The sequence below is a fragment of the Heloderma suspectum genome, chromosome 8 (genome assembly GCF_057233095.1).
Source record: "Heloderma suspectum isolate Gila_16-S chromosome 8, 16-S_ref, whole genome shotgun sequence".
Lineage (NCBI taxonomy): Eukaryota > Metazoa > Chordata > Lepidosauria > Squamata > Helodermatidae > Heloderma > Heloderma suspectum.
Window position 1 is genome coordinate 1,821,449 of NC_139465.1, and position 23,275 is coordinate 1,844,723.

Here is a 23,275-nt window from a genome sequence, read left to right on the forward strand (position 1 = left end):
CTAAATGGCAAATGAGGTTCAATGTAAGCAAGTGTAAAGTGATGCACATTGGGGCAAAAAGTTCAAACTTCAAGTGTAGCCTGATGGGGTCTGAGCTAATAGTGACCAACGAGGGAAGAGATCTTGGGGCTGTGGTGGACAGCTCAGTGAAGATGTCAGCCCAGTGTGCGGCTGCTGTAAAACAGGCAAACTCCATGTTAGGCATAATTAGAAAAGGGACTGAGAATAAAACTGCCAACATCACACTGCCCCTATACAAATCTATGGTGCGGCCACACTTGGAATACTGTGTCCAGTTCTGGTCACCACACCTAAAAAAATATGTTGTAGAGCTGGAAAAAGTGCAGAAAAGGGCAACTAAAATGCTCAAGGGGCTGGAGCATCTCCCCTATGAGGGAAGGTTTCAACAGCTGGGATTGTTTCGCTTGGAAAAAAAGGAGGGTAAGGGGAGACATGATGGAGGTCTACAAAACTGTGGAGAATGTGGATAGGGAGACATTTTTCTCCCTCTCTCAGAGTTGTTGTTGTTTTCAGTCGTTCAGTCATGTCCGACTCTTCGTGACCCCATGGACCATAGCACGCCAGGCCTTCCTGTCCTGCGCTCTCTCCCGGAGCGTGCTCAAGTTCATATTCATTGCATCGGTGATGCTATCTAGCCATCTCATCCTCTGCCGTCCCCTTCTCCTTTTGCCTTCAGTCTTTCCCAGCATCAGGGTCTTTTCCAGGGAGTTTTCTCTTCGCATTAGGTGGCCAAAATATTGGAGCTTCACCTTCAGTATCTGTCCTTCCAATGAGCACTCAGGGTTGATTTCCTTTAGGATGGACTGATTTGACCTCCTTGCAGTCCAGGGGACTCGTAAGAGTCTTCTCCAGCACCACAGTTCGAAAGCATCAATTCTTCGGCGCTCAGCCTTCCTTATAGTCCAGCTCTCACAGCCATACATTACTACTGGGAAAACCATAGCTTTGATTAGACGGACCTTTGTCGGCAAGGTGATGTCTCTGCTTCTTACTATGCTGTCTAGGTTGGCCATAGCTTTCCTCCCAAGGAGCAAGCGTCTTTTAATTTCATGGCTACAGTCACCGTCTGCGGTGATCTTGGAGCCCAAGAAAGTAAAATCTGTCACTGCTTCCATTTCTTCCCCTTCTATATGCCAGGAAGTGATGGGGCCAGATGCCATGATCTTCGTTTTTTTAATGTTGAGTTTCAAACCAGCTTTTGCACTCTCCTCTTTCACCCTCAACAAGAGGCTCTTTAGATCCTCTTCGCTTTCTGCCATTAGGGTGGTATCGTCTGCATATCGGAGGTTGTTGATAATTCTCCCAGCAATCTTAATTCCGACCTCTGATTCATCCAACCCGGCATTTCTCATGATGTACTCTGCATATAAGTTAAATAAGCAGGGTGACAATATGCAGCCTTGTCGTACTCCTTTCCCAATTTTGAACCACTCGGTTGTTCCATGTCTGGTTCTTACTGTTGCTTCTTGACCCTCGTACAGGTTTCTCAGGAGACAGGTCAGGTGGTCTGGTACTCCCATCACTTTAAGAATTTGCCACAGTTTGTTGTGATCCACACAATCAAAGGCTTTAACGTCGTCAATGAAGCAGAAATAGACGTTTTTCTGGAATTCTCTTGCTTTCTCCATGATGCAGCGAATGTTGGCGATTTGATCTCTAGTTCCTCTGCCTCTTCTAAACCCAGCTTGTACTTCCGGTAGTTCTCGGTTCGCATACTGCTGAAGCCTAGCTTGTAGGATTTTGAGCATCACCTTGCTGGCATGTGAAATGAGCGCAATGGTGCGGTAGTTTGAACACTCTTTGGCGTTGCCCTTCTTTGGAATTGGAATGTAAACTGACCTCTTCCAGTCTTGCGGCCATTGTTGAGTGTTCCAAATTTGTTGGCATATTGAATGCAGCACTTTAACAGCATCATCTTTTAGGATTTTAAATAGCTCAGCTGGAATACTGTCATCTCCGCTAGCTTTATTGTTACTAATGCTTCCTAAGGCCCACTTGACTTCACTCTCTAGGATGTCCGGCTCAAGTTCAGTGACCGCACTATCATGGCTATCAGGGACATTCAGATCTTTCCTGTAGAGTTCTTCTGTGTATTCTTGCCACCTCTTCTTAATCTCATCTGCTTCTGTTAGGTCCCTGCCTTCTTTGTCCTTTATCATGCCCGTCTTTGCACAAAACGTTCCCTTGAGATCTCCGATTTTCTTGAAGAGATCTCTAGTCTTTCCCATTCTGTTGTTTTCCTCGATTTCTTTGCATTGTTCATTTAAGAAGGCCTTCTTGTCTCTCCTTGCTATTCTCTGGAACTCTGCATTCAGTTGGGTATATCTTCCCCTTTCTCCCTTGCTTTTCGCTTCCCTTCTTTCGTGAGCTACTTGTAAAGCCTCATCAGACAGCCACTTTGCTTTCTTGCATTTCTTTTCTTTGGGATGGATTGAGTTGCTGCCTCCTGAACAATGTTACGGACCTCCGTCCATAGTTCCTCAGGCACTCTGTCTATCAGGTCTAATCCCTGAAATCTATTCCTCACCTCCACTGTATATTCATCAGGGATATGATTTAGGTCATACCTGAACGTTCTTCAATTTAAGCCGAAATTTTGCAAGAAGCAGCTCATGATCTGAGCCACAGTCAGCTCCAGGTCTTGTTTTTAATGACTGTATGGAGCTTCTCCATCTTTGGCTGCAAAGGACATAATCAATCTGATTTCGATATTGACCCCAAAGGGGTCCTCCCATGAAGCTGATTGGTGGGAGATTCAGGACAGGTAAAAGGAAGGACTTCTTCACACAGCGCAGAGTCAAACTAGGAAATCCACTTCCACAGGACCAAGCGATGGCCACCAATTTGGATGGCTTTAAAAGGGGGTTGGGCAAATTCCTGGGGGAGAGGGCTATCGATGACTACTAGTCCTGACGGCTCTGTGCTCCCTCCGGTACCAGAGGCAGTGAGCCTGTGTATGCCACTGGCTGGGGAACACGGGCGGGAGGGCGCTGGTGCGCTCAGGCCCCGCTTGTGGGTTCGTGGTCGCCAGCTGGCTGGCCGGCCTGGATGGGCCCTGGTCTGACCCAGCAGGGCGCTCCCTCTGTTCCTAACGGTGGGCGACTCAGGGCAGCGCAAAGGCAGGCCCCTCCGCCCCGCGCAGAGTCGGAGCGCAGCTTCGCCGCCCAGGGCGCAGCGCTGGCCGCCAGCTCGGGCGCCGGGCAAAGGGGGCGGGGCCCGTTCGGGGGGCGGGGCGCCGGCGCTCGACGGCTGCCCGCGCAGCGCCCGCCCCGCTCCGAGCGCCTGGCGCGGGCGGGCCCCGCAGCGGGCATTGGCTCAGGCGGGCGCTCCGCGCCCCGGGGCCGCGGCAGGCCCGCCTCCGCCCCGAATAAGAGCCGCGGCCCGCCCGCCGCCGCCGCCGCCGCGCGTCGCCATGGCTGGTGAGGCTCCTCGGCCGGCCGGCCGGGACGGGGCGCCCGCGCGCTCCCGCGAGCCCGGCGGCGGGGCCCGGCGCCGCGGGAGGGGCCGGGAGAGGGCTCCGCGGCGGGAGCCGGGCGGGCAGGGCGCCGCGGAAGAGCCCCGGGGCCTCGCAGGCGCGGCGCCTCTTCGGCTGCGCGCGCGGAGGGTCCGCCGGCTGAGTCCGCCGAGGAGCGGCGCGGCGCGGCGCGGCGCGCTGGCAGCTCTCGCCTGCCCGAAAGGCTGCCGCGCCGCAGGCGGAGCAGGGCCGTTCTCCGTGCTCCCCGGGGCGGGGCGGGGCGGGGCGGGGCGGGCCGCGCGGCAGCTTTCGGCTCCGCACCGGGAACCTCCAGCCGCGAGAGCCGCTCAGCAGCGGGGCAGCCGCTGCCGCCGGAGGGGCGGGCTCTCCGTCGCCGAGTATTGAAGCAGAGGCCGGACGGGCAGCGGGCGGGCGGGGACACAGGGCTGCGCCCTGCAGTGCAGAGCCTGCCTTGGGCCGGGGGTTGGACTAGATGATCTCGGAGGCCCCGTCCAACCCCACGACTCCATCAAGGCACCTGCCTGGGTGCCCGTGGACGCTTGCCTGTGTGACCGCAATCGCCTGCCTGCGTAGGCGTTGGGTGGGACTGCAGCCTTTACTCCTGGCTCCGCCTCCCTCCCTTCCCCCCAGGCTCTGCCTGCCTCTGCCCCCCGCCCCAGTGGGCACCGGCAGCCACCAACCTCAGCCTTGTTGCCCCGGAAGGCAGGGCAGCCCCCCCCCCCGCAGAGTGAGGCAGCAGGTGGGCAGGTCGGGGAGGCGAAGCACCGGCCCGCCATGGCATCTGCTGTTCCCGTAGTGTCAGCAGGGCTGGCGGGGCAGTGTCTGCGGGCTCTTGTGCCTCAGCTGCCCCAAGGGCGGCCCTGGCACTGGCCTTGCACCTCCGCCTGCAGCGGGGACCCTCTGCTGCTCTGCCTCAGACAAACAAGCCGTCTGGGGCCCGGCGGTCTCTCTCTGCAGCCAGGAAGGCCCTGGTCGTGCTGGCCCACCCCGAGAGGACGTCCTTCAACTACGCCATGAAGGAGGCGGCTGTGGAGGCCCTGCAGAAGGCTGGGTGGAGCGTCACTGTCTCCGACCTCTATGCCATGAAGTTCAACCCGGTCCTTTCTCGGGAGGACGTCACTGGTACGGAGCTGCTCAGCAGCCTGCTGCTCCCCCCTGCGCCAGGCACAGAGGTGCCCCGTCACCAGACACCCACCGCTCTCCTCCTCTCTCAGGCAGCCCAAAGGACCCCCACAGCTTCAACTATGCCACAGAGACAGGGCTGGCGTGGAAAGAAGGCCGCCTGGGCAGTGACATCGTGGAGGAACAGAACAAGCTGAAAGCCGCGGATCTCGTCATCTTCCAGGTGGCTGCTCGCTGGGACGCTCCCTCCCAGGGAGAGCTGCTGGGTCGCTGCAGGCTAGCTCACATTCCAAAGTGTTTGACCTGAGAATTGTAAAATTGTAGCTGATCACAACCTGAATACGAGACCAGCAGCGTGATGTGGCTGCAAAAAAGGCAAATGCAATTTTAGGTTGCATCAATAGAAGTATAATTTCTAAATCACAGGAAGTCATAGTTCCACTCTACTCACCTCAAATACTGGGTCCAGTTCTGGACACCACAAAAGAGAATTGGAACGAGTTCAGAGAAGGGCAACAAGGATGATCAAGGGACTAGAAACCAAGAACTGCGAGGAATGATAGGAGGAGCTGAGGATATTTACCCTTGTGAAGGGAAGACTGAGGGCGGAGCTGAGGGCGCTCTTCAAGTACCTAAAGAGTTATGACACAAAAGAGGGCCGCAACCTGTTCTCCATCTTCCAGTACTGTAGGGCACAAAATAACAACCTTAAGTTACAGGAAGGCAGATTTTGGTTGAACAACGGGAAAAACTACCTAATGGTCAGAGCAGTCAGACAGTGGAACTAACTGGCTAGGGGGCGGGGGTCTCCATCACTGGAGGTATCCAAGCAGAGACAAGAGAGCCATCTATGAAATGCCTGAAATTGGTTCCTTGCACTGAGCAGGGGGTCAGCCCCAAGGGTCCTTTCCAAGTCTGGGAGTCTATAAATTTTGCTGTGAAAATTCAGTCACATTTTTCGGTCATGTGGCTTATTGGAGTAGAAATTCTGGAGGCACAAGATAAAACATAGGAAACCCTAATTGAGTGGGGGGCATGGGGGGGAATTGTAGACACATCAGGATCTAGAAATTGGACTCTGGCAAACATGTAGAATCCCTGTGTGGGGCTGGCCCTTCAAGCATGATGCTGGTGCCTCGGCTGGAGAGATTTCCCTAGCCTCTACTCCAGCTGCCATTGGGACGGAAATCTGGGCTAGTGGCTCGGTCCTACAGAAATGGGGAAGGCTGCAAGCAGGAGGGCCCGGAGGGCAGGCAGGCAGCAGGGTCCCAGCCAGACGAGCATCGCCTGTGCAATGAAATGGGTTTGTGGAAAGGGCCCAATGCTCTGCTTTTGTTCCAGTTTCCCATCCAGTGGTTTGGCTTACCAGCCATCTTGAAAGGCTGGTTTGACCGGATCCTCACGGGCGGCTTTGCCTACTCCTACAGTGCCCTGTATGACCAGGGGCCCTTCCAGGTGGGTCTGCTCGGGGGGGAGGGGGAGAGGGCGGCAGTGGCGAATCGTGCGGCTCCGGCAGTGGGCGGTGCATGTCTTCCCGCACTTGAGCTGACTGCAGTGCTGCTCCCCATGTTTCTCGCGTTGGCCAGCTGCTGCAGCCTGTCTTCTGCATGTGAGGCCTGCTGACCATCTCTTGGGTCTGCCTTCTCCGTGCTGGCTGGGGGATGCTGAGAGTTCTAGTCCAACACATCTGGAGGGCATCCGTTTGGGGAAGGCTGCCTTAGGTGCTCCCTGTGCGAGAGGGTGGGGCAGCAACGGACTTGGGTCAGATTCTGCATTGCCCCCGTCTCTTGGCCTCAGCAGCCCGGGGCACAGTGCAGGCATGGACCAGGAGCAGGTGAGGCAGGGCACAAAGAAGAGCCACTCGCTAGAGGTCAGCAGTTGTGCCCCCCCCCCAGCCCACTGCAGAGTACCCGTCCCCTGCCGATCTGGTGCTGACCTTTCTGACTCCTTACGCTGCAGCCTTGCAGCCATCGCACGGGGCATGACTGAGGTTTGGTTCCCTACAGAAAAAGAAGGCTGTGCTGTCCTTCACCACTGGTGGAACAGGCTCCATGTACACCCCTGAAGGCGTCCACGGAGATGTCAACATCATTCTCTGGCCAATACAGGTAAGAAAGCAAAATCTGTGGGCAAAGCTTCGGTAAGAGTTAAGACTTGGTTTAAAATAAAACTCCATTAGATGGTATAGGTTTCTGGTTTACCCAGAGAACCCTTGCTTCAGGTGCACATTTTTGAACGTGCACAGTAAGCAGAGTAACATTTCCGTACAGATATTGAAGGAACTAACCTGGAGTGGTGGTGGTTCCTCAAACACGTCCTGGAAGTGCCGGGGTGGAGCTCTTCACCAGACCTGCTCTGAGTTGTACATCACTCCTGTGCTAGAGGAACAGGCCTTGATTGTGTTTTGCAATGGTTCTCGCCCTCCCAGAGCGGCACTCTCCATTTCTGTGGCTTCCAAGTCTTGGAACCCCAGATTGCTTTCAGTATTGGCCACACCCCAGCGGAGATCCGCTCCCAAATCCTGGAGGGATGGAAGAAGAGGCTGGCGACCATCTGGGAGGAGAAGCCCCTCCACTTTGCCCCAGTCAGCGACTTTGAGCTGAGCTTTGCTGGGGGCTTTGTGCTGAAGAAAGAGGTCAGGGAGCAGCAGGCAGACCAGAAACACGGGCTGACGGTCGGTCAGCATTTGGGGAAGCCACTTCTGCCCAATAATCAGGTCAAAGCCCAGCAGGAATAGCCTCTGCAGGCAGTGGGGCAGAGGGGGGCATCTTCTGGAGTGAGTGGGCAATTCAAGATGTGCCGGTCTTGTGTTGCTGAGCAGCACCAGCCTTACTCCTCCCTCCTGGGAATAGTTTGAGCGCGCTCACAGCCGCCCTCCTCTTAGACCCATTGAAGCGTGCACCTTGTTCAAAGTGCAGCAGGCACAATCAGATAGGGATGCAGGGCAGTCTGGTCAGAAATGGCTTCTGGGTGAAGGGTTTTCCACTGCCTTGCTGGTAGTACTGATTGATGGCTTGTACATGTATATCCTGTACCTGTGGCTTCACCCTAGCACCTGCTCTAATGTGTGTCATAGGTCTTGTTCTGGGAAAGGCTGTGTGAGTATGGAGTCCGTGGCAGCTAGGAGCAAAAGGATCCTGATGAGAGCACGCTAGGCTACCTGCCTTTGTTCTAACTGAAGCTCGTGGCCTGGACATCCTCTACCCTGACTTACGAGGAGTTGCCCTCCTGTAAGGCACAGAGCTTGAGGACACCGGCTCCGTGCAAATGCCTTCCTGACCAACACGTCACCACCTTAGTCAAGGAACTCATGAGGGCCCCTCTGTATTGACCAATCTAAAGCCTTGGCAAGAAGCACGGTCCCATCCTGAAGTGTCCTCACCTTAACTGTCCTCTGAAACAAAGTGGAAACACTCACTCCAACTTTTTTCTATCTCTTGATGCAGCTCTAGATCAGGGAGAGCAAACATGTGGCCCTCCAGCTGTTGTTGGATTGCAACTCCCATCAGCCCTAGCCAGCAGAGTCAATAGTGAGGGATGATGGGACGTGCAGTCCAACATCATCTGGGGGGGTCACATGCTCCCCCTCCCTGCCCTAAACCTGTTCTGGCTGCCATGTGGCCAACGCCTGTGGCAGTGAAACTAGTTATGCCTGTTGTGCTTAAAGCCCAAAGGCTGCCTCCCGCAAGTGCCCTCCCTGTGCCTTATTCGGCCAGCTGTAATTCCATGCCATTGTCTCTTCTCAGACTGCACATTTACTTTCCATGCAAGTGAAATATAGAAATCTTTTACCGTAAATAATAATTACGGTTATTAGGAAGCCTCCTCGTCCAGTGCTAGGGGACAGTGTACTGATCTATGCTTTCCTTTCTGTATTTAAGGTAAAATACAACTTCCGTACTTCAGTTGCCAGGGCTCTTGAGTTAATTTCCCCACTTTTGTTGAAGGAAAGTAAATGCACTATCTAGCGTGTACACATCACACCTCTGCAAAAGATCTCACAAGTTCCAGGTGCACAAGGACATTGAGCAACTACTCAATGTGACCCTGGACATTTGGACAGCACCAAGCTGGGAAAGTCTGCTTAGGGTTTCTCCAGGAGCTGCAACCACCCAGGTGTTCTCTCTTGTGAGAAACACTTCCCTCTAAAATGGAGTCTGCATTATTCTGTTCATTTCATGATTAATCCTCAGTTTTTGGACTAGCTGAGGGTAAGGATAAAAACCTCTTTGGGTTTCTCTAAGGAAGTGATAGCATCCATGGGTTTTAAGTACAGAGCTAGGGGCTGTCTCCTTTCTACTTAGGGTTGTTGGAATGTGGTCAGTAGCGCTTCTCTTTTAGAAGTCTGTGCATATACAAGACAGACTTTACATTAAATAAAATGATCTTTTCACTACCTCTGGCCGCTGTCTTCATTTAACCAGCAGAATTAGGACCACCACAATTGAAAGCAGAAAGGCCTACGTTGTGTGGGACAGCACTTACGCAGTTTGGGCCTGCATGTGGGGCTCTCCTGCTCCTATGCCACACCCAGCTAGCGATATGGTACCAGCTGGAGATGGGCACTGCAAAGGATGGATTTACACACAGGTTATTTCCCCTGTGCATGAGACAAGCGAAAGAGATCTGACGCTACTAGCTTGTCTGGGCCTTCTGTAGATAGGAGGGGTGCAGCAAATGTTTCGTAGGCAGACAGAACCCTGGCCAAATTTCGCCCATCGCCCGGCACGTCTCTCAGGTGTAGGTTTTCTGTTCCAAGAGGACCAAAAGGTTTTTGCAAGACCCCATTAAAGAGTAAATAATCTGCTACAGTGAGGGGAAAAGAGGGTCAGCAGAATGTGACTCACTGGTGTAGCTCTTGCAGTCAGGTACCCTTTGGTGCAGACAAATTGCAGCCCTAAACCCTTCTAACCTGTGCTTTTTAAAAGTCAGGCGGAAGCCCTGCTTTGGAATGTGACGATCTGTAGCTGACGCACACTAAGGACGCGCTCTCTGGCTTCAGCCTGGGGACACCGGGAGACTGGGCCCACTACTTCCCAAGAAGGATACCAAGCCAAGGGAGAGAGCAACCTGACCCTCGGTTGGCCAGAGGAGCAGTGGCAAGGAGCGCGTGCCCCCCTCCCTGCCAGAAGGGACACTCCAATGGATGGCTGCCCTGGGACCGCAGAAGTAAAGGGGAAGAACGTGCTGGTCCCATCTGTGGGCCAAAGGAACAAGCGCCACCAATTGCTGTTCCAACATGAGCACCAGCGAGGGGATGTTAGCCTGGCCAGAGCGTGGTTAAGCGCCCTCTCGTTGCCCACCACCTCCTGGCTCTGAAAAACAGATCTCCTTCCTCTCTCCCCGCCTCCCCTTGTGTGCCTTGTCTTTCTAGCTTGTAAGCCTGGTGCCCAATCTCTCTTTTGTGGATGCAAGCTGCTTCAGGAGCCAATGACCAAGTTTAGATGCCATGCTGCAGATCATTGTAGGTTATTTAACCTATGACAAGACAGGGCACCTGCATATGCATCCTGCACGCAGGCGGGGGGGTCATGTTGTGTGAACCCAGTGAGTGGGTTATGCAAGGGTTAATTAGGCCGACTGTGGCTTACCCTCACATAACCCACATTTGCCAAGTGTGCACATAACAACAACCCCCAAGGGGGGGTGTATATTCAAGATGGCAGCCACATGCACCGCAGCCTCACTGTGGGTTAACCCCTCCCCCCCTTGGGCAGTAAATAAAGCAAGCTGAGGCCAAACCATGAGTGGCTGACCCTCCAGCCATTGACTAAGTCTGGGCTCCTGCTGCCCAATTGCTTGTGACTCTGTTCCAGAGAGTAACATTGGGGGACCATTCCTCGGCCCCTTGGCAATTGAGCTATGGGGTGCCGCAGGGCACCATCTTGTCCCCGGTGTTCAACATCTAGCTGAAGCTGCTAGGAGTGGTCATTAGGGGATTTGGAGCCGGGTGCCATCAGTATGCTGATGACACACAGCTGTATCTCCGTAATATCTGAATCAGTGAGGCTGTGCAAGTCCAGAATCGGTGCCCAGACTCAGTAATGGGCTGAATGAGGGCCTATAAATTGAAGCGGAACCCGAGCAAGACGGAAGCTAGGGTGAGTGGTTCCCGAGCCCAGGAGATAGGCTCACTGCCTTTTCTGGATGGGGTTGCATTCCCTCTGAAAGATCAGGTTCGTAGTCTGGGAGTACTCCTAGACCCATCACTGTCGCTGGAGGCCTAACAAGCCATGGTGGCTTGGAGAGCCTTTTACCAGCTTTGACTGGTACGCCAGCTAGCGTCTCTCCTGCGCAGGGATAGCTTGGCCACAGAGGTACAGGTGCTAGTAACCTCAGGGCTGCATTGCAGTAGTGCGCTCTATGTGGGGCTGCCCTTAAGGCTGGTCTGGAAGCTGGAGCTAGTGTAGAATGCAGCAGCTTGGCTGTTTATTTATTTATTTATTTAAATTTATTAATCGCCCATCTGGCTGGTCACCCAGCCACTCTGGGCGATGTACAGCATACAATAAAACAATATAAAACAATAAAATTCTACAATAAAAACATTTTCTAAAATACCCTGTTGTTGTTCAGTCGTTCAGTCGTGTCCAACTCTTCGTGACCCCATGGACCATAGCACGCCAGGCCTTCCTGTCCTGCGCTCTCTCCCGGAGCGTGCTCAAGTTCATATTCATTGCATCCGTGATGCTATCTAGCCATCTCATCCTCTGCCGTCCCCTTCTCCTTTTGCCTTCAGTCTTTCCCAGCATCAGGAATACCCTAACCCACCCCAAATGCCTGCCTGAACAACCACGTTTTTAATGCACGACGGAAGCTCATTAAAGAGGGGGCATGACGGAGTTCCCTAGGGAGGGAGTTCCACAGAGTGGGGGCCACCACAGAGAAGGCCCTCTCCCTCGTCCCCACCAGTCTAGCTGTCCTGGCTGATGGGACAGAGAGAAGGCCATCCGAGGCTGATCTTGTTAAGCGGCTTGTCTGGTGTTGCTGGAGGCGCTCCTTAAGATAGGCTGGGCTGGAACCATATAGGGTTTTAAAGGTCAAAACCAACACCTTGAATTTGGCCCGGAAAACAACTGGTAACCAGTGCAACTCCTTCAGCACTGGAGTGATGTGATCTCGCCGGCGGCTGCCTTTAATCAGGCGAGCCGCCGCGTTCTGTACCAGCTGCAGCTTCCGAACCGTCTTCAAGGGTAACCCCACGTAGAGCGCATTACAGTAGTCTAAACGAGAGGAGACCAGGGCATGTACTACCGATGGGAGCAGATGGTCGGGAAGGAAGGGGCGCAGCCGCCGTATCAGATGGAGTTGATACAGCGCTGTCCGGCTCACAGCTGACACCTGAGCCTCCATGGACAGCTGGGAGTTGTCAGCTGCTGCCCCTTTTCAGCATGCAACTCTTGCTGAGGGAACTGCACTGGCTGCCTGTTCACTACCGGGCCAGCTTCAAGGATTTGCTACTAGTGTATAAAGCTGTAAACAACTTGGGACTAAATTATTTGAGGGCGCACCTTCTCCTTTGTCACTGCCCAGTCACGGAGGTCATCAGATGGGATGCTCCTGGTGGCTCTGCATCGACCTATGGCCCGACTGGAATCCACCTGGAGTACAGCCCTCAGTGTGGTGCCTCCCCTTCTGTGGGACTCTCTGCCTTTGGAGGTCAGGCAGGCACCAACAGTGTGTTGTTCTCGGTACCTGTGGAGGCATCTTTATTACAAGAAGCCTTCCTTGATTGATCAGCCACAGCTTTAATCGGTACTCAAGTTTTTTAAAACTTTCAACATGTTGTTTTATTCTTTGTTTTAATATGGTATTTTATTCTTTTTATCCTTTATTGTTCACCATTCCAGAATCTGTTTAGATGTGGTGTATAAAAGACTTACGTACTTGGCCTGGTGTTTGGAATAGTTGTTTGAACAGAGTCCTTCTTTCAGTGCCACTGCATCACAAGCAACCCGGATTCGTGCTCTGCCCTCATCAAAAATGGCTGCTCACTTGTGGCTATCATCCACAAGGGATCTGTTGGTCTTTAAGGCGTCATCGGACTCCCTGTTTTTGTTACAACAGATGAACATGGCTGCCCCTCTGGGGCTGTTCACTCTGTGCGTCACAAACATCGGTGTGGGGTGAGAACCTTTTAGGTATGTCAGGTCTGAGGTTGATATATACAGTCAGGGCCAGAAATATTGAACAAGGATAACTGTTTTGGCACTTGGCCTCTGTACACCACCACACTGAAGTTGAAAGGAAACACACCCAGATGGGAGCGAAGTCAGGACTTTCAGCTGTAATTCAAGGGATGTGACAAAAGTGGGGCACTAACCATTCAGGAAGGACAGCCAGTGGCATACACACACACCCTCATAAGTAATGGAACGAATGGCTGATAAGCAGCGGCATGGCCAGGTGTGGCCTGTTTCCTGGGTACCCCATGACCAATCAAGCAGATAAAAGGCCTGGAGGTAGTTCCGAGTGTTACATTTGCATTTGGTAGCTGTTCACTGGAACTCCCAACATGAGGTCCAAAGAGGTGCCCATGCGAGTGAAGGAGGCCATCATCAGGTGGAGGAAACAAAATAAACCCATCAGAGAGATAGCAAAAACAGTGGGAGTGGCCAACACAACAGTTTGGAACACCCTGAAAAAGAAGGAATTAACTGGCAAGCTCAGCAACAGCAAAAGGCCTGGAAGACCACGGAAGACAACTAAAGTGGATGACCGCAGAATGCTGCTCATGGTGAAGAGGAACCCTTTCACAACATCTAGCCAGGTCAAGAACGCTCCTGTGGAGGTAGGCATGTCATTGTCAACATCTACAGTCAAGAGACGGCTTTATGAATGTAAATACAGAGGCTTCACAACAAGGTGCAAACCACTGGTAACACTCAAGAACAGAAAGGCCAGATTAGCCTTTGCCAGCAAACACCTAAAAAACGCCTGCCCAGTTCTGGAATAAGATTCTTTGGACTGATGAAACCAAGATTAACTTGTACCAGAATGATGGGAAAAGTATGGAGAAGGAACAGCTCATGATCCAAAGAATACCACATCATCTGGCAAACATGGTGGAGGCAGTGTTATCACATGGGCATGTATGGATGCCAATGGAACCGGGTCACTGGTGTTTATTAATGACCTGACTGCTGATAAAAGCAGCAGCATGAATTCTGAAGTGTATAGGGCTATACTTTCTGCTCAGATTCAGCCGAATGCTGCCAAACTGATAGGGCGCCGCTTCATATTGCAGATGGGTAATGACCCAAAACATACAGCAAAAGCTACCCAAGAGTTTCTCCAGGCAAAGAAGGGGGATGTTCTTCAATGGCCAAGTCAGTCACCTGACCTCAACCCAATAGAACATGCTTTTCACTTACTGAAGCCAAGACTGAAGGCAGAAAGACCCACAAACAAGCAGCAGCTGAAGGGAGCTGCGGTAAAGGCCTGGCAAAGCATCTCGAGGGAGGAAACTCCACATTTGGTCATGTCCATGGGTTCCAGGCTTCAGGCAGTCATTGACGGCAAAGGATTTTCATCCAGGTATTAAAGGCGATCCTTAAGTTTGAAATGATGTTGATTTGTTCCATTACTTATGAGTCACCAACAATGGGTGTGTGTGTATGCCACTGGCTGTACTTCCTGAATGGTTAGTGCCCCACTTTTGTCAAACCCCTTGAATTACAGCTGAAAGTCCTGACTTTGCTCCCATCTGGGTGTGTTTCCTTTCAGCTTCAATGTGGTGTACAGAGGCCAACTGCCAAAACAGTTATCCTTGTTCCAATATTTATGGCCCTGACTGTAAATGTTTGCTCTAAGCAGTGATTAGTCACATGAAAGCAAAGACTGCGCACAAAGCACAACAGTCCCATTGAGAGGCGAAACCAGGAGTGTGTGTGTGCTGGTGCAGAGAGGAGCAAGTGCTGTGGACTCCTGCTGATGGGGAAGAATACACCAATTACAGCCTTGGGCAATAGTTTGCATACGTGATGAGTTTCAAAACTAGAGATTAGTAGTGGGCACCGGCATGGGCACCCTTGCAAGTTGGGGGAGGAATTGGGCACTGGAAAGATTAACAGCTTTGGCCAGAGGCTCAAGTCCCTGTGCCCAAACGGCATCTCAGGGCACAATTTTTACTTGCATGTGCTTTGTAGGAGGTTTGTGTGGTTCTAATATTTGACATTCTCAAGCTGCATTACCCCAAGCAGAGGGCACCAGCGCTGCCACCACTGCCGCCAATGTCAGCCTGAAAAGTCTGTCGGTGTCACATTTACTTACAGGAAAATGCAGGGCAAATCCCACTTGAACCATTTGAGGAGGAGCCTGGCCCAGCTTGACTATTTCACTCTATAATGTGTTTTTTCATAATGGCAGTAAAGTGTCTGGGACGTCCCCCAACATAACTCAAATGTGTAAGCTGGTTGGCCCCCCAGATCAGTTTGTGTGTGGGGGGGGTGTCTGCCACCCATGTTTGGTCGCTGCTGGCTGCCAGGACCCTCAACCTGGCTCAATTTGCTTACTGTGCCAGGCGTGCATCTTTGCAAATATGAGCAGCAGCAGCAACCACAAGCAGCAGGAGGAGCACAGCAGCAAGGGAGAGGGGAAGGGCTCTGGTGGATGCAGGAGGGGATCCATAAGACAGCCTCTTCTTACAGGGTCTCCAGTCTCGTTTGCAACTTTTCTGTGTTGTGAGGCATCTGAGCATCCAGCCGCTGTGCGCAAGAGGGAGGGGCTCAGAGCTGCACAAGGAACTTAAACACCCCTTTTAAGACTCTCAAGCAGGCTCCTGATTTGCTTTCAGTATCTTGACCCCAAGATGCTGGAAAGAACAGGCCACGGTACTTATACACTGCAAAATGAAAACTTTCAAAGTTTTATTCTTGACTGCAGCTGTGTACAGAAATATAGTTGCAAGTATACAAATGTCCCAATAGAAGCAAAATATCTCTTTTTAATATTCAACGAGTTATCACAGAATAGCTAAAAACAAATGCAAATGAGGACCTGCCCTTCCCAGCCCCTCCCCCTCCCCCCCAGAATAAACTGAAAACTGGTATCAGTGCTCTGAGAAACCCACCTACACAAGCCAGGGACACACAAAATACACAAGGGGCCATCTGAGGCTACATTCACATTGCAGGATATCGGAAGAGGCTGTTCAGCGGCTGGTCTGTCTGGGTGCTGCTCGACGCCAACATGGCTGGAAGGCTGAGAAACCACTTGGGAGAAAGAGGGAGTGGGGAGTGCATCAGGGTTACGCACCAAGATTGACAGGAGGTGGATAGCTCTGATTTCAGGCCACTTTGAGCAGACACATTCCTGAGAGGAAATGGAGCTCTGTGGGGAAACCCTCATGAGAGAGCTGATCAGGCAAGCTGGGGCAGAGAGATGCAGAGAGCATCCTCTCAGCAGGCTCAGGGAACCAGCCCAAATAGCAGTATCCAGGAATTGTTGAGCATCTGGCATGAAAGGTGAAGCCTCGCCTCGCCCAAATGGGACTTCATTCTGAACGAGCTGGACTCCATGGTCCAGAGCCCCAGTACAAATGGTGACTGACAGAGGAAACTGACCCCAGCTGGCGGCCAAGCTGTCAGGCAAGAGCTGAAGGGTGCAAGCAGCACTTGGGATGGGGCCCAAAAGACAATTTGGCAGTGGTGGCTGCACCCAGGTGGGCTGCGTCTGCTGCAGAGGTGAGGGAAGGGCAAAGGGGTCATGGCCAACTTGCTCACTGACAGGTAGGGGAAGGCCAAGCAGAAACGCCCATCCCAGCCAGTCAAGCACTGCTCCGATGCAAGGGGCTCAAGGCTTCTTGTGAGCTTGTTGAGGATGGGACACAGAACCACTTGGCTGTTCATGTTTGTTTGCAGTGGAGCAAGACAGTAAGAGATATGGGGGGGTGTCTTTCAAGGTACTGCTTCCTCTTGTTCCCATCCGGGCTTTTATAGTTCTTCAAAAATTAATTCTCAGTGCGGCTTCATCCAGAGTGCCTGGTGGGAAGACACTGCACCCATGAGGGAGGAGTCGCCCCCTGCAGTTTGGGACTCTCTGTGAAGTAATGAGGTGATCCCGCCCTCCTGCCATCTCCTGATCTGACCCTTCTTGAGCAGCCATACTGAAAAGAACCAGATGCAATGGGCAAGAATGAATGAACGGACACAGGATAAGCTCCAAACAGCCATGCTGGGACCAAGAACAGAAAAGAAGCAAGGTGCACTTGACAGGGCAATAGGAGTCTGCCATGACAAAGCTGTCTTTACAAGCTTTGCCACCACAGTTCCCCCCCCCCCCCCCGCAAAAAGATGCAGGAAAGGTGCAGCACCAGATCCCACGAGCCGCGGAGCAGGCCCTTGGTTTCAAAGACATACTTTTTGTAACCAAATCACATACTCAAAATGTTGTACATTTAAATATTGACCTAAAATGGACCAAGAAAGTAAAGAAAGAAACCGACCAAAAAACACGAATGTCACTGTTTCACACTGAGCAGCAGGAGCCCTTACTACAAACCAGAGATGGATGTCCATGCTGTACAGCTGGAGCGGTTTGGGGAAAGTGGCTAGGTGGATCTGGGCAGAAATCTTGGTTCAATAGAGGATTGGTCCCTGGTGACTTGGCCCTGTCCCTCAAGGAAAGTCCTGCCACAGACGTGAACAAGACACAGCAGTGCACAGGTCCATCTGCCCCTCCTCACCCCTCTTTGCACACTTCCGCCTCATAAAGGCTCCATAGTCTGGGACCAAGTGTCTCTTCCCGAAGCTGGCCCAGTCTCTGGCACAGCTGTAGGTTCCCCTAAAGCGTAAGCCAAAGCCACTGACTTGGTACATTCCTTCTCCGTCTCCCCAGTCACCGTTAATAAGAGGCACATGGCTGCTCCTTCTCATCCTCAACATCCTCTCAGCAAATACAAAATACTGCAGGAGAAGTATGCTCCATGTAGCTACTGTCATTATGAAAGAGGGAAAGCGGGTTCCAATTGTGAATTTGTAGTGTTATTATAAATTAAAAAGCTAGCAATAAAATATTAGACATTAACCATGAGTAAAAGCTGAATGGTTCATGCTGAATGGAACCCCAACCCCCAAGAAGTCAGCCCGAGGGGGTCCTCTGCAAGGTCACACTGCAGGGTGAGACATGTCACTTTTGCAGTAAAGCTGCCTTCCTCACAGCCAATCAGTACAGATGCTGCCTGATGGAATGGCCAGAGATGAACAAATTATGCAAGCTGCAAAAAGTACTTAAATACTTCGTACTTAACAACCCCTCCTCCCGCCCCTCCCCCAGTTACTAAACACCATGTTGTGGGAGAACAGACGATAAACTCACACACTTACCACAAAAATCTGTGGCAAGAAGAATATATGTGTGTGAATATGTATATATATATTTATATATATATTATATTTATGCCAATGTACTCACTCAGTACAAATAGCAAAATAGTTCATCATTTCCTAAATACAAAATAGAGCTTTCCAAAAAAATGAAACACACATTAGATATAAATCATCCAAAACTTGAACGATTGAAAACTGTTTTCAAAATTAAATGACCTAGAGCAGGTCTCTTTCTGAAAAGTTCCCTTCATATCGGCAAAATAGCCTGTACTACTGAAAACATAACTCAAGCCTCTCAAGGAGAGACAGACAGACAGAACGAACCACCGACTGCAAATATCAGAGATGGACTGGTATTTAACAGGACGACAAGAATGAGAACAAAAAAACACGCATGGCTCTACATAGCTCAAGGTGACACCCACAAGTTAGAAAAAACACACAAGGGGGAGCCTATAAAACCGTGGACAAGTGAAACTCTTCTCTACACAAGACAAAAAATGAACACTAACGCTTAATAAAAACCACAATCCCCAAGGCCAGTGAGAGCTACACACGAAAGCTGGTGGGTGACTGACACCCCACACAGCACTGGATGTGCAGGAGAGGGAAACATAAACCTGGAAATGGAAGGCTGCAGCAAGCACCCCCTGGAGAACGCCTGACATGGCACTTGTCCCAGGGGCTGGGATTGCAAGGCCTGAGCATCGCCTTTTATGCTGAGACGGGTGAAAGTTCAGCACCGCCACTGGCGCCTTGCAAGAGGGCTGCTGCTTGCCTCAGAGGAACTGCGGGGCCACAGAGGCGCTGCGTCAAGGGCCCACAGGGAGCTGTCATCCGCTCCCTGCCCCCAATTGGGTTTGTACTTAAGACTTGATACCAGCACCAATTAGAAAAGGGGTTGGGAAGCAGAACACCCCCGCCCCCCAACACTGAGGTCTCTGTCCACCAGCTTGGCCTTTCCTCCATCCCAAAGCAATGGGCTTTCGGGCCACCTCAAAGGCGAGTTCAGCTTTCTAGAGATGACAGCATATTTACAAGAGGAAAGATACAGAAAGGGGACTGAGAGGAACGCGATTCAGCTGGGGTCCCATCAAGACAGGACTCAGGAGGGAGTCCATTCCTCACCCCCCCTCTGCAAGGGAAGAGGAAGTCCCCCCTTGGAGCAACCTGTCCATTTACATCCAGCCCCTCAGGAAGCTGAAGTCACATTCTTGGATGTGCTCCTGCCATCCTTCTGGCTGTGCCCCAATGCCATGGGAGACTCTGCCTGTCTATTGTACAGGCTGCCCCCTCCCTGGGCGCTAATTCACAGTTTTCTCCATTCTATTAAGAAGCCAGCAGCAGCTCCCATTCAACACTGGGGCCAAATTCACACTAGCATGTTCACCACTTGACAACGGCAGCACCAAGCAATGATCGGCACGTGTGATGTTCATGACCACAGAATAAACCCTTATGTTACTTCACATTGCCTCCAGCAACATGGAATCCAGTTACACGTTCAGCTGCAAATCAAGTGATGAGCACAAATGTGCAAATCAGACGCCAGTATAACCAAACCATTTCAGGACACAAGATATTCCTGCATGCTTCACAACCTGACCAAAGAGTTGTGAAGGCTGGAAAGAGAGAATGGGGGCAGGGGGAGGAGAGACACGATTCCACATTCTTTCCTTGCCTAGCTGCAATGACAGCTGAGCAGCCATGCTCTGCATCCTCACAGCAGGGCTAGAGAGATGGGGGTAACCATCCAACCCAGGCTTGGGCAACACAAAGCACAGCTGTTCTGCCTCTCTCAGCTCCAAGAGGTCTCTCTCCGATGCTCAACAGCTGTTTCCCAGGCTTGGCACGGGCGAAGGCTGCATTTTCCCTTGGGTTCAGGCCGTCCTTTGACAGAGGAAATTTAACTCACAACACCCTCCATTCCAGAGTCACAAGAGCTAAAGGAATCTTGAAAATCTGCTTGTCCACCACAGGATTCCTGAAGTAACAAGTAAAAGGAGAGAAAACAAAAAGACAAAGTTTAAGTATAACTGAGAGAGTCCCACCCTTCCCGAAGCCCTGTAATTCAACAGCACCCAACAACTGGGTATTTCCCTCCATGCTGAAGCTAACACTGACTGCTTTGCATCTGATATCAGGTAACCTCAGTGGCTCGGAGTGCCTATTACTAGCATTAGCTGGGGTGGAAACCATGCTCATTCCTGGACTGGGATAGCCTAGTCAATGTGATCCATGCACCAGTGATCTCATGATTAGACTACTGTAATGCTCTCTACATGCAGCTGGTTTGGAAGCTAGAGCTAGTGCAGAATGCAGCAGCGAGGATGCTCAGTGGAGCACTGAGATATACACATATTGTGCCTGTGTTAAAAGAACTGCACGGCCTGCCTATTAGCTACTGAACCATGTTCAAGGTTTTGTTATTGACATACAGAGTCCTAAATGACTTGGGACCTGAACACCTAGCTGTTTTCCTCTATATATACCCAGTCGACCCATGAGATCTTCTGAGGAGACTTTACTAATAATTCTGTGGCCAATGGAAGGTTGCCTGGTAACAGTACGTAAGCAGGCTTTCTGAGTGGTGGCACCCACCCTTGGAACACTCTTCCTCATGTAGTTCAAGAGGCAGAATGCAAGATAAATGCCTCTTGAAAACACATGTGTTCACACAGGTTTTCCCTGACCTGCGAGGGATTGTTACTATTTTGTTTTATTGTTATGGTGTTGTAAAGTTTTTAATTATTTATTGTTTTTATCTTGTATTTTAATGTGAACCACTTAGGGATTTTAATATAAGCAGAAAAGAAGTATTATAAACAAAATAAATAAAATAATCATTGCCACCCATCAGTGTTACCCAGCTGGGATGAACTCTGTGGAGGCGGATGTATACTCTGGGGCTAGAATGAAAGCCACACTCCTGGCGTTATGGTTCAGGAAGGTGAGCGTTTTTTCTATAACTGCACCAGTGGTACAGAACTTGGTAGAATTCAACATCTTAAGAGCCTCAGGATTGTGTGTTCTTAAAGTAATTTTCTTGCTCTAATGGCTAAGAAGGTTATCTTCTTAAGATAAGAAGGGGTTGGACTCGATGGTCTTATAGGCTCCTTCCAATCCTACTATTCTATGACTATGACTCCAGTGGTTGACCCTTAAAGTCTCAGAGTCAGAGCATGACTTCCACCAATCAGTGCTAGTAGAAACAAAATTATGCAGAAGCCACTCTTTGCAAATTTGCTTGCTCTGCATAATGTATTCTGGGTGGAAAATATAAATATAAATGTATATATAAAAATGTATGCAGCCCTGACCTCCTGTCCCTGCACATATTAAGCAAAAGCAGCCCTGCCCAAGCAGCCCTCCCATGCTGTAGGAAGCAGCCTACCTTGGGCAATGCTACAGAATTGCTTATTTCAGCCTGAGGTTAGTTTCAAGGCCAAGAAACCTCAATCCGCACCATGATTTTTGAGCAATGCCCTTCAGTGGCAACCAACACCAGTTGCCACAGAGCTGCAAGACATTACTGTAAGTGTATATCATTCCACTGAACTACACCAAGAGCCAACAGAACAAGAACTGACTTAAGAATCTAGCTGAAACACTCATCTATTCTCAAAACAGACACCAAATATTTTCATTTCAGGGAAGCAGTAGCATGGAGACTTCCGTATGCGCCATGAATGGCTAGAGCAAAAAAAGGGAGAGCATCTCAGCTTGGCTGAAGTGGCTCGGGCGCCAATACCTAGCTCACCTGGCCAGCTAGAAGGAGCCAGCCATGTTATTGTTCCCCTGGTTCTGTAGCGACACAAGCAGGTCATCGATCTTCTTCATATTCTGATTGGTGGCCATAGCAGAAGACAGCTGAGAGCTCTCCGACATCTGCTGGGACAGGAGGGTTGTGACGGATGGCTGTGCCTCACCCTGTGGCTGGCTTATGGTGATCATTGGATCTGACATTGAACCTGGTCCAGATGTTAAGAGCTGGCCACAGCCTATTGAGAGAGAGAAGATTCATTTAAAAATCAAAGGCCTTTTCAAAGGGCTCCTCAGGCCAGAAGACCATCAGCCTTATGAAAGCATAACTCAGAACAAAGTGTGGATTTCCATCCTGAGCACAAGTGACTAATGGGGACTCAGAGGCCTGGTTCACACAACATGCTGGGCTCATCAGGGCTTGTTTAACCTATGATGAGCCACGGTGTGTGCCAGGTGACATTTTGAATATGCAACTACTGATTGGGGAGTTGCTGTGTCATGTGAACCTGGGCACTGTGGGTTATTTGAGGGTTAAACCCTACTACAATCTGAGGGTTCGGAAGAGTCATTTAACCTTCAAATAACTCACGCTGGCTGGGTTCGCACGACACAGCAATCCCGCAATCAGGGACTCTATATTCAAAACATTGCTTGGCATGTGCCACTGCCCATAGTGGGTTAAGCAACTGCATTGGATTTGGAAGAATGGCAGGAAGTCAGGTGCGAATTTCCAGTCATATTTTATTTATGTATTTATTTATTTTCTATACTGCCCAATAGCCGAAGCTCTCGGGGCGGTTCACAAAAATCATATGCAATGTATAGTAGCACAAGTATACTAATTTGTTAGCGCAATTGGCAATTTTTATGATTTTAGACTTGGTTCTCTTAGCCGTTTTCACATACAGTGAAGGCCATGCTTTTTGCTACTAACAAAAGCTAAAACAATGCACAGTAGTTGCTTTGCACAGTAGCTGTATGGTTTGTACCTTTTAGCTGATAAAGGATGTTTCTTCCTATGCTGTGAGAAACTGCCTTTGCTGCCAAGAGGAAAGCTCCCCCTTTCTCCTTCTGGGTAAAGGGAGGTGTGTGTGTGTGAGTTCCAACAGTCCAATGAGACTTGCCTTATAAAATCTTGAGCAGATTGGACTGCTACCTGTTATCACCTGAGAGGGGGAAGGCACACCACCTGCTCTGGTAACCAGCCCTAAGGCCATGCCTGTCACCTTCTTAGGAACCAGACTACAGCTGAGAGCTAGAGGGCTGTGTGTAAGCTTTCTTTTGCTTTTTAATATCTGCATCCATTTTCCATCAATAAACTATCATTCTTTCACACAAGTAGACATGAGTCACATTAGAACCTTCAAATCTGTTTAGTGTGTGGGTCCTGGCTAGACCAGGCCCCGTTTTAAGACAACAACCCACAATGAGGCCGGTGTGTCATGCGAACAGGTTTAGAGGGAACCAATTCCAGTTCACACTGCACAGGTCTCTGCAACATATACAGCAGTCTTCCTCAACCTGTTGTCCTCCAGATGTGGCTGGGGCTGCTGGGATTTGTAGT

The 23,275-nt window shown here is 50.8% G+C and overlaps 2 protein-coding genes across 21 annotated transcripts in view; one reads left to right on the top strand and one right to left on the bottom strand.

Annotated features, from left to right (window-relative positions):
• Positions 1 to 3,314: 3,314 nt before the first annotated feature.
• On the top strand, positions 3,315 to 12,861 carry NQO1 (NAD(P)H quinone dehydrogenase 1). 3 transcript variants are annotated; one of them, XM_084812591.1, is made up of 7 exons: positions 3,315 to 3,440; positions 4,454 to 4,618; positions 4,711 to 4,841; positions 5,960 to 6,073; positions 6,625 to 6,726; positions 7,047 to 7,334; positions 9,551 to 12,861. In XM_084812591.1, exons 1-7 carry the CDS (start codon positions 3,434 to 3,436, stop codon positions 9,587 to 9,589), a joined length of 846 nt encoding a protein of 281 aa, XP_084668717.1. In that variant the 5' UTR covers positions 3,315 to 3,433; the 3' UTR covers positions 9,590 to 12,861. The 3 variants fall into 3 exon arrangements, with proteins under 3 accessions (XP_084668717.1, XP_084668716.1, XP_084668720.1); XM_084812590.1 differs by lacking the exon at positions 9,551 to 12,861 and adding an exon at positions 7,695 to 9,014; XM_084812594.1 differs by lacking the exons at positions 7,047 to 7,334; positions 9,551 to 12,861 and adding an exon at positions 7,695 to 9,014.
• Positions 12,862 to 14,326: 1,465 nt separating this feature from the next.
• NFAT5 (nuclear factor of activated T cells 5) overlaps positions 14,327 to 23,275 on the bottom strand; it is an 88,858-nt gene continuing 79,909 nt past the window's right edge. For 17 of the 18 annotated variants that reach the window (XM_084812571.1, XM_084812573.1, XM_084812588.1 and 14 more), the window contains 2 exons: positions 21,707 to 21,947; positions 14,327 to 19,930 (listed from right to left, as the gene is read on the bottom strand). In XM_084812571.1, the coding sequence (XP_084668697.1) occupies positions 21,715 to 21,947 (233 nt within the window). In that variant the 3' untranslated portion in view covers positions 14,327 to 19,930; positions 21,707 to 21,714. Of the gene's footprint in view, positions 19,931 to 21,697; positions 21,948 to 23,275 lie in introns of all 18 variants that reach the window. The other variant, XM_084812572.1, reaches the window with a different exon arrangement.